General features: G+C 41.7%; 1 protein-coding gene across 1 annotated transcript in view; it reads left to right on the top strand.

Annotated features, from left to right (window-relative positions):
* pde11a (phosphodiesterase 11a) overlaps positions 1-9,830 on the top strand; it is a 44,585-nt gene extending 34,755 nt beyond the window's left edge. The window contains exons 15-20 of the mRNA XM_015043883.1: positions 1,240-1,340; positions 1,508-1,585; positions 1,676-1,739; positions 1,965-2,039; positions 3,688-3,771; positions 7,130-9,830. Of these exons, the coding sequence (XP_014899369.1) occupies positions 1,240-1,340; positions 1,508-1,585; positions 1,676-1,739; positions 1,965-2,039; positions 3,688-3,771; positions 7,130-7,363 (636 nt within the window). The 3' untranslated portion in view covers positions 7,364-9,830. The remainder of the gene's footprint in view (positions 1-1,239; positions 1,341-1,507; positions 1,586-1,675; positions 1,740-1,964; positions 2,040-3,687; positions 3,772-7,129) is intronic.
* The last annotated feature ends 1,255 nt before the right edge of the window (positions 9,831-11,085 follow it).

The following is an 11,085-nucleotide window of genomic DNA, read 5'->3' as shown; positions in this document are numbered from 1 at the left end:
ACCTTGGCAGGAATGTCGACTTCTAGCTCCTGTTAGATCATGAATTGTGGAGTTTTTATTACTTTAGACCAGTGGTTCCCAAACTTTTTCTTCTGCGCCCCCCCAGTGGTTTCCAAACATTTTCTGGGCCCCCCCTATGGATTACAAATGGCTGTCTGGTTGAAACGACGCGTGTGACGGGGGAGGGGAGAATCGACTTTTTTGGGGGCAAAATGAATGTACGTAGCTGAAAATAGACACCAACATCGGTAGCCTTGTTAAGCTTAAGGTTCTGTATTGATATTAGCTAGTCATCTTTTAGCTAACATTACCTGCATCCAACAACTTTACTCGACTCAGTCGGTTAGTTTGGAGGGAAAAACTGTGAAAAGTTCTTTGCGTTTTGCTGGTTTGCTGCCGTGATTCTAACACAAACCTACGTAGCTCCGCCCAGCAGCAGCAGGTCTCCTTCACAGGTGGAAACCCAGCGCGAGCGTCTTAACGCTCATGTTGCGTTTAAATGCGGCTCGGAAAAACAGGTTACAACATGTTAACAACGGATTAAACAGTTTTAACTGCTGATAAAAGTGACACAGATATGGGAAGTGTGGAAGCCTCTACTGTATCAAACTGACAGGAATAACAGAGAGTTGGCCATTCTAAGGTAAAAACCCAGCGCATACAGTGTTCATGTTTTTTTGTTTTTTTTTCATCCAGACGGCTTCCCGCGCCCCCCCTGCAATGACACGGCACCCCCCTAGGGGGCGCGCCCCACAGTTTGGGAACCTCTGCTCTAGAATGTCAGTTCACCTCTTGCACAACTCTTTGTCACTGAAGCTGGCTGCTCCCAATAGCCTATCTGCATTGATATTGTGACTTTTTTTTTTTTTTTTTGAGAATTATGACTTTAATCTCAGAATTCCCAAAAAGAATAAAGTCAAAATTCTGAAATTAAAGTCAGAATTTATAATATTATTATTTTCAGGTGAACTAATTGTCCTCGGTAGGATTGTAACAGTCATTTTTAGCTTTTTAATATTAAATATTTAACTTTTAATGGTTCATGAAGTACAATTGAGTGCACTAGTTTATTATTAAGAAATATACTAAAAATCAATAGAAGAAAATGTCCTGAAAAATGAACTTTTTGGATGGTAGGAATACTAAATCTAAAAAGTAATTCACGCAGAGCCTGCCGGTATTTTTGATGTGAAGCGTTGTGCTCTTTCTGTCATGTAATGGTCACGTTTGTCTCCACAGGGTCACAACATCTTCTGCAACCTCTCCTCCACGGAGTACAGCGACCTCATGCAGCTGCTCAAACAGTCCATCCTGGCCACAGACCTCACGCTTTACTTCGAGTATGTCCCTCTAAAACCCACTGAATCCACGACACAAAGCACACTGGCCCATCTCAGCAATCTGCTTGTTCAAGCCTCGGAGTGGTTGTTCTAGCGGACAACGCCCCCTGGTGGACAGAATGCGATTTGCAACTTTATCTGGAAGGTTTTTGTTTCTTTCCCTTCAGGAAAAGAAACACGTTCTTTGAGCTGGTCAGCAAAGGGGAGTACAACTGGAATGTGAAGGCTCACAGAGACATGTGCAGGTGACGTTGTCTCTCGTTGTCCCTGAAAGTAGAAATCCAATTACGTCATAGTTTCCGAGGCCTAATATAACTCCCGTTCCTTCTTCTCAGGTCTATGATGATGACAGCCTGCGATCTTGGAGCTGTCACGAAGCCATGGGAAATATCACGCAAGGTGACAAATATGCCGTGATAAGTGTTGACGCGTTTCTTACGTTCGCATGGGACTGAAAGTTATCAGATTAGATGATTTCAATCTCTTTTGCTTCCTAACAAAGATGCTTAGTTGGGAGGGGGGTGGGGAGGGTTGGTTGTTTTCTATAATAAACTGATTCAGCTCGCTACGTTCCACACTTTTAGTGCTTAAAAGGTAGGATTTTCTTTCAATTTTTTTTCTCAGGTTGCAGAGTTGGTGACGAGTGAGTTCTTTGAGCAGGGAGACCGAGAACGACTGGAGCTAAAGCTCACGCCCTCTGTGAGTAAATCAGACCAGCTCAGCGTTTGTGCTTTTTGCAGCCTCTCTCACCCCCGGTGCCCTCCGAGAGCTGATGATGCCGACACAATGATATATTTTCTCTGCCGTTCGGAAACACACTGACTTTGTAGGAAACACGAGAGCTTGTGTCTCTTAGCGTGAGGAAAGTGTAGGGTCAGCTTGACCGCTCCGCTACCCTGCATTCAAAGCACATTTTTTCCCTATTGGTTCATCTGCAAACCCACAGACAGTTTTGCAGATCCAGAACTTTGCAAAACTATTTATGCTGTTTGATTTTTTTTTTCCCGTCCCATTTTTCACCATAAACCCCAAAACTTCAATATATATATATTACTGTGACTTTAGACCAACACAATGTAGTGAATACATTTAAAGCAGGGGGAAAGTTGTGTGTGGTTTCCAAGGATTTTAGGAATAAAAATCTAAAAAGTGTGGAGCATGTTTGTGTTTATTCTTAGAAGTTTTCATGGTAATTCCAGTTTTGCACACCTAGAAACCGAGAATTGTTTGTATTTTTCTTTGGAAAATAACCGAAACACGTACGACAGATTGGATAGAGAGCATTTAACAGCTTGAATTTTAAAGTCTTGTCACAGATTCTTCATTCTATTTAGGTCAGTACTTTGACTGGGACCAATCTACAAAATGAAATACTTTCATACGAGCCGTCCCATTGTGGCTCTGGCTGTTTACAGTCGTTGTCCTTTAATAGCTTTTCTTCCAGGATTCCCCCCTGTCCTTGCTGAACAAACGCATTCCCACAGCGTAAAGCTGCCTCCGTTATGTGGATGTTGTGTTCAGAACAATCACTGGACGAAAAGTGGGATTTTTGACCTTGTTGCTGCATCGCTTTTCTGCCTTACATAGTGTGCTGTTTTGAGAGCCAAAAAGATCTTTTTACATACCAGGCATTTGACTTCAGATGCCTCTAGATTTCTTCTTTTCCATCATTTCCACAACAATGAGAGGACAATCATTCGCTCCTTTGTGTCGGTTTACCACATTACATCCCAATGAAACGCAGTGAAGTTGACAAAACAAGACAAAATATGAAAACGGTATGAACAGTGACACTGCATGTTGGTGTAGAAATAGTAGATTTCTCGCTCCTGATTACAAAGGTCGCTTTCGTTTAGAAATATTTCAGCTGCCCTCACGGCTGCAGCCGCCAGAGGTGTACTGTCTGCCTAGAAAGGAGAAAACCGGCCGGCTTCTGCCTGCAATTAATGACTGTTAAGTAATCGAGCCTGGCCACATTGCCTCCCCTCTGAAATAAGTAATTCAGTAGCCTCAGGTCTGCTGCTTGTGTTGAACCTTTAGCTCTCTGTTGTGTGTGGGCGTTGGAAATGAAATATTAACTTCTGAGTCGTAGCCCGGTAACTATCTCTGAAGCGCAGCCTCGGCGGAGCCTGTTAAGCTCGGGCTGCATGAATGAGGGAGAGGAGAAAACGGGCGTGAAATAAACTCAGCTGACTTGAGAGCGGAAAGAAGAAGTTCCTACAAGGAGAGCGCCAAAAGCAACACTTCAGGGCCTGTATGAGCATGGAAATCATAAAAGCAAACAACTCTTGCTCTCTCTCTCTCTCTCTCTTTTTTTTTTTTTTTTTTTTTTTTTTTTGCCTTTCAGGCCATCTTTGACCGTAACCGGAAGGATGAGCTTCCAGGGCTGCAGCTGGAGTGGATTGATGGAATCTGCTCGCCTCTGTACGAGGTAAAAAGGAAAAAAAAAAAAAAAAAACACACACGACTGGCTGCTCTCTCCGGCCTTCACTGTGTCACGCTTGTTGCACATCCGCCTCTGACATCAGCAGACGCCGTCCTTCCTCGGTTATTGTCCCCCGCTGACGGCAGCAGTGAAACTGTCGCCAGCGAGTGTTTGACTTTCTTTGCAGGCGCAGGTTTCTCTGTGAAAGAGAGAAATGCTTTCAACTGAGGAGCTCTGAAAAAGCTTCAAGGTTACATCCTGTTCTTGTTCAGAGCAGCGGAGCGAGCGTGCACTTTGTGACTGTGAGACGGCGTGTGAATGGAGATGTGAGTCAGCTTGAATCTCCTCTGTAAGACGGTCTGCAGTGGGTTGACCTTTGGCCTCTATTAGCTTTAGACAAAGGAAATTCTGACTTCTTTTACAGATGACATCCTTGCAAAGTAAAAATATGAATCCGAGTTACTTCCCGGTTACTCTTTAGGGAGATTTTTGCTGTTCTAACTTGTCCGGGTCTGTCTTAGTGAATTTGAATATCACACAGAGAATGGTATTTTGTGTATTTAATTGAATTTTCAGCCTTTAAAAATGACAATACAAGGCAAGTAAAAACATTTGTAATAGATATATGAACCACACAGTCATAGGGAAAAACTGCCAATTTGACAAGGAGGGTGAAGATACAAAGCTTCTGGCTGATCACAGAGTCCAAACATGTTATGGAAAGTTTAGTGGAAGGAAAAAGTGTGGTACTGTACAGTGTATCCACTCAGTGAGCATCGGTCTGTGGCTCTGCTGAGGTTTTCAGGAAGCCCTGGTTACTGTAAGTGACCTCCAGCTTGTTTGCATCGTGTTCTTTAGAAAACTGCGGAGATTTTCTACAGGGTTTAGGTGAGGAGTTTGGTGGCTAATCAGGTGCAGTGATACCCATGTCATAGAACCAGGTACTGGTTATTTTGGCTGTGTGTGAAAAGCCATGAAAGTAAATGTTAGAATTCATAACTCTATCAATACTGGGGCTATCTCTGTTGCTTCTGCCCTTTTTTTCAGCCACACTTTTTCCTTCCACTAAACATTCCCTTAAAACGCTAGGATACAGTACTCTGTGAACAGCCGGCCTATTTTCCAATGCCCTTTTAAGAAGCGGCTGTATAGAAGTGTGTGTTTCTGTGTGACGTCAGCCGGGGCTGATCTGCCCCTCCCACTTCCAGCAGCTGTGTGGGAGGAAGAAGAAGGCAAACTTACTGAAGGAGATCAGCTCTATTAAAGCACGACGCGTGATCAAGTTACATTGATGAAAATCACAAAGAGGATGAGTTGTTAAAGCCCAGATGAAAGAAATAAATCACTGATCTCCACAGCAATGGGTCATTTCCTAGGATTTTCCAGTGAAACTGTACAGAAGCACGTTACTTTCTGGAATTATGAGTCAAAAGTGCTGATGAATTATCTTCAGATCAGTCGGTGCAAGTTCGAATGGACTAATCTTTGCTGGGCTGTAGTTTCCCTGTTGCTGCTGTCTGTGGTGTGTAGACGCCAACATGTCAAAGCTCAGTGAGTGTATGGGGGGTGTTCTGCCTCATCTGAAGGGCTGATGTTTGGATTATGCAGATATGGAGCTCACGGTTTTGCTTCTGCCAATTAAACTTGCAAGAGGAGGGAAAGACAGAGGGGGGCGAGAGGGGGGGGGGCGAACAGAGAAAAGTTCAGAGGCGGCAGGATTTTTGTCCGTGGGTGTAAGAGATCTTGTTCTTGATTTCTCTGATCTCCTCATCCTGGTGTGGTGGCTCCCTACTTTGTGGAATATTAATAATCCCTGATTATATAAGCTTCCGTCCTCACACCCCAGCACGCGACAGTAGACTCTTTCTGTGTCTCTGAGACTAAATAATGGAGCGATCGTTCTGCGCAAATAACTGAGCAACCTCCCAAAGAGACTTTGGAAGCTTTGTAGCAAAACCACAGCAAATATTCGGGGGGCATTTTGTATTATTATTTTTTTTCTTTTTTTTTACAAATTTTGATAAGATAGTATATCTACTCATTTATTTTTTTCAGACAAAATTATTAAATATATATTGACATGGGTGGCAAAAATGATGCAAGCCTTCAGTTGCTGCAAAAACCAGCACAACGGCCTCAGAAGACATTTTTTTAAAAATAATATTTGTTTACAAAATGATGCTGCATATGAGACTATAAAACAACATTGTCTGTCCCAGTGAAGTAGTGTACTGTGCAGCACCTCCAGTAAAGAGGTTTAAAGACGTAAATGTTGTAAATTTGTTGTTTATTATCTCAAGCGTGGAGGTATTAAAGATTTTGGGTGGAAATGCAAACTGTTATCAAAAAATATTCAGTCAGGATCACAGATTAATATTTCTGTTCACAAATGACAAATGTTGCTATCCTTTCAATGTATTTTTTTACTTTTAAGTTATCTTCACTACTTCTGTTCCTTCATATTTTTTTTTTCTTTCTGTAAAGCACTTTGTGTTACCTTTTGTATACCTTGTTGGTGCCATACTGATAAACTGTCCTCGGGGTATGTTTTTAAATATGTAACTTGATGTATGCCTTTTACACCCACCCTTAACTTTGTTGTTTAAAAGTTAAGGGTTAACTCCAGACTTTTCACACTCATTTCCTCACTTTTGTGAGTTGGACGCATACAGATGTTATATTTGCATATGAAACAGAGTTAATGGACACAATAAGTAATTACAGTGACTTGTTAGACAATGTTGGAGAAGCAACGTCCTGTTATCTGCCTGGTAATTTATCAAATGGAAGGTTGACAAGTTTGCTTACCCTGCCAGTTACACCTGAACAGAGAAAAAAATGACAACAGCAACTAATCTCAGTTACACACGTGCTTCTAATCTTTAAAGAGCAGGCGTTTTGATGGACTGCAGCTATCAAGTGCTTGTTTGTTTTCACTTTTGTTGTGGGTTGTTCTCCCTCTCTCTCTATATATATATATATTGTTTTATTTCTTCTTCCTTAAATTATTCATTTGATGAGCAATGCCGAGCCCGAGTTCATTATTAAGCAGCAGTACGTTCAAATCTCAAAGTGAGCCACCACTGCCTCAGAAACTTTGAAAAGCTGCAACAAATTTAGGCTACGAGAGAAACGTCCAAGTTTTCTAGAAATATTTTACCAACCTGGACGCTGTTCCAGAGTTAACTTTAATAACTTCATAATTCACAATCGTTTCTTAATGAAACGCCGGGGTATGATCAGTAATACACATTTTAACACAGTGAGTGATTTCACAAAATCATAGAACCTGAAATGAATCATTTTTGTCCCACTATGTATCTGTTTTTTAAAGATTTTCTCTCCTTTTCCCATCTCTTTTTAGACTCTTGTCAAGTTGAATCCCAAACTTCAGCCGATGGTTGATATGATACGAGCAAACAGGGCCAACTGGGAGGACCTGAACAAGAAGAGACAAAGTGGCCAGAGCGTTTCCGCCAATGCCGGCCCCTACAATGACGATGCCACGGAAACCAAAGCCTGCCCGGCGGTCAAAGCCGGCAGCACGCCCTGCTGCAGCGGCGACTCTGAAAGCACACCATCCAAGGCGGCCAGTTAGCTTCTGTCGAAGAGCTGGCACATCCCTGGCCTTTTTTTTATTCTCCAGAATGCAGCCTGCAGCAGAGGCAGCGCATGCAGAGGTTCTTGGGCTCTGCTCCTCTTCGCTTTTGCAACCAGAGATGAGCTTTAACACTCGGGAGCGTGGCGCGACCCCTTCAGGTTTTCTGCTGAAGGCTGACGTCGCTGCATTTGGCCGGCTCATCAGAGCGACTGAAGATCAGACGATGACGCCTCATCAGGGGAGGAGAGGGAAAATCAAACCACTGTGTTGCTCTGACTTTTTCTTTGGCAAAAGACACAAAGAGTGTTGTTTGTCTCTGTTGTGTTTTATTTTTGCTCTTGGTATCTCTCTCTGTGTTGCTCGCATTTTGTCCGGAGTTTAAGGAATCTTTTTTTTTTTTTTTTGTAAATCTGTAAATAAGCTGTTGAGTTGTTTGAAACTTTATGCATTGGATTGGATTGTTGTAGAGCCTCTTCTGAAGGATGAAGAGGTGTAGAAACAGTAGGACTTGTGGCTTGCAATGCAAATTGAATTATGTGCTCCCTCCCTTCCTGTGCCTTGTTTCCAGATCCTACTGAAAAATGCATGGCCTCTGTGTGAGGTTCTCACGTTATGGAAATTCTTGTTGAACCGTGTTGAATTTCTGCCATAATTTGTAAAACCAACGATTGCAGCTATGTCTTGACCCCCTTAGTTTGCCGCAAAGAATTATAATAACCGATAAATGGAAATATATTTTGGCCGAGTTTTATACGTACGGGGGCCTCTCTTGTCACACAAACATACACAATGTGCCTTGAGAAAGTCGCTCTCATATCACATGGATTTCTGCAGGGCGAAACTTCAGCTCTGATGATTCAGTACTGACAGCCGGAACACAAAATGTCACATTTTATTTCAAAAGCCATGGTTAGACATTTTCAGGGTATCTTTTTTTTTTTTTTTGCCTTTTGTACCAATGATAAAAGCTCATCTCACCGTTATGATTATCTGGACTATAAAAGGCTGCAGTGAGCAAAGAAAATTTAAAATGTCATAAAAATCACTTAACTTTATCCGAAAAGGAAACATAATCAACTCCATTCCTGCATGATTATTCTTCCTGATCAGTTAAAGCCAAACAGGCTTTAAAAAAATATTATACCTGTGCAAAGAACAGCTCTAGTGGTCATCTATTGTCTTCCTCCTAATACATGCGGAAGAAAAATCCAGCGAAACTCTCCAGTGTATTGGCAGTCCCAGGCCAGAAGGGATATAAGATTCCTCCAGTAATTGTTCTTGATCTGCTATTTTTAGGAGGGGCTCCAGTAAACCTCAAAAAAGACCCTGGAAGCCAGTAGATACGATCTGTGACCAATAGCTCTAAGACTCTAAGGTTGAGCCTTACCTCTGTTCGGAGGAAGATCATTTTTGTTAGTTTCTGGGATCTCATTCCTTCTCCCATGATTCATCTCTCATGGCAACATGTGAGTCATAAAAAAAACAAAACAAAAAATACAGATACATCACAAACTTTGCTGTTTTGGCTCTTTACCTCAACAAACTGTAGGAACTCTCTCAATAGCGATGAGACCCCAAATCTCTCTGCCCGTCTTCTGCTCTGTGACACCATCATTGATGAGCAAAGCACATAGCTACACAACTCCTCTGCTTGAAGGAGTGACTTACCCTTAAAACTGGAGAGCACAGTCCACACTGGTCTGGTTAAAGACTTTGACCTCAGAGATGCAAACTCTCGTTCCGGCTGCTCTCACCTTGCAGTGAGCTGCTCCAGTCTATGATAAAGATCATGGCCAAAAGACGCCAACAGAACCAGATTCACCAGATCGTCCACAAGGATCGGAGATAAGGGCCACACTCAACTTTGTGCCAAGGTTACAGACGCAGCCCTTGGTTTGGGTATGCAATGACTAGATAGGCCTTAAAAGCATCCCGACATCCCATATTCTAGCAGATTTTCTTCAGGTAGAGATTTGTTCTGTGGCCCGGATGAATCCTGAACCCGAGGTTCTGTGATCCAGCGAGCTTTCACAGTGCAGTCCCTCATTATCAGGAGCATGCTCTCCGGTTTCCTCTCAGATTACATACAACTGCAGCCAGATATTTTCAATCACTCTGAAAAGACACATGAGAATCCTTGTTTTTTTTTTTCACTGGCTGACATTAAATCAGACTAAACGGTTCCTGTTTTAGGTCGGTTAGGATTGCCATAATCTCTTTGATTTGCTAAATGCCAGAATAGTGAGAAATATGTGTTTTATTCTAATATTACTTTCTTCAAATTCTGAAGAAATTTGAATCCAGTCAGGAAGGAGACGGGTTCCATGTCCCAGAGACCTGACTTTGTAAAGATGCTGGCTGATCTTGTAAAAATGCTTTCGTTCTGTACTGACACAAACTAAAAAGTCAATCGGCGAGGAAGAAGCCATATCTCCAAAACCAAGATAAGAAGCCAGTTTACATTAAAAAAAAAAAGTAAAAAAATGCACTCGAAGACAAAAACATAATTTTTCCGGTCATGTCTCCCATTCCTGCATTTAGCAAATAGAACTAATTTGGTAATCTAAACCAGGACATGGAAATATCTAGTCTCTGTTCTGAACTCCCATTATTTCTTTGCAGAAATGCTCTAGCAGCACACACCACTAGAGCACGTCTTAAAACCAGCACCGTGTTTATCAGGGACCTGGATTATGCAGAGCAAAACAACAATTTCCTTTTGTGTAGATCTTGGTTCGCCTTTTGTACCCCACTGGATGTTTCCTCAGGTATAGGTGCCATAAATTGAACTTAACATTTAGGAAGAGTCAACATTTTGGTTAATTATTAAGCTATTCATAGCACCTCAAGTGGCAATGTGCCAGTTTTATATTAGCTGGGAGTCAGACTCGAGCTTCTGTAACTCACAAAAGTTGAGATTGCACATGAGAAGTCTGCAGAAGTTTGAAGCATTTTAGGTTTGTGCAGAATCATCAAGAGAGACCAGGTGGAGCGATTGGAAAACCTTCGAGGTGGATCTTGTTCTCTTCTCTTAGGTTTGCTGTTCATAAACCATTAAAGTGAAACGAATCACCCTTTTGATATAATCTGTACAGTCAGATTACAATCAGATGGATATTTACAGGATTCACACACAGCTTGTAAGATCTGGAATATTTTTCCAAATCAGGAAAAGTATGGAAAAAAAAGAAAGAAACATTGTATTTCTTGACATGGTTCCCTTTCTCATTGCCTTGATGTTATGTTCTTCCTTTCTTTCATATTTCCTCTTTTATATCTGTCATTTCTTCTCCGTCCTTTCTTTTTCTCTTTGATTTTATACATCATCTCTCCCTCCTTTTTGTCCTTCTGTGTTTACTTCCTTTTGTCCTACTATTCTTTCTCCCCACTTTGTTTCTTTCTTTTATTTATGTCTTACTTCTGCCTTAACTTCTTCTGTATGGTTTCTCTTTTTTCCTTCCGTGTCATTCCTTTTATCTTTACTTTCTTCCTTTTATCCTTTCTCTGTCTTCCTTCTTTTTGCTCATATATCCTTTCTTGCTTTCTTATATCCTTTGTTTCTTCTTTCCTTCTTCCCTTGTCTCCCTTCTTCCCCCCTTACTTGTCTTCTATCTTCTTTTCTTCCCTGTATCATTCCTTCCTTCTTTCAGGATTGAGCCTACGAAGTTATTGAAAGCATTTCTGTTTTTCATGCAGACCACCATCCGAAGGCACCACCA

The sequence above is a fragment of the Poecilia latipinna genome, unplaced genomic scaffold (assembly GCF_001443285.1).
Source record: "Poecilia latipinna isolate Pla-1442-1.1 unplaced genomic scaffold, P_latipinna-1.0 Scaffold655, whole genome shotgun sequence".
Taxonomy (NCBI): Eukaryota; Metazoa; Chordata; class Actinopteri; order Cyprinodontiformes; family Poeciliidae; genus Poecilia; species Poecilia latipinna.
Note: the sequence above shows the minus strand (reverse complement) of the source record. Positions and strands in the feature narration are given on the sequence as shown.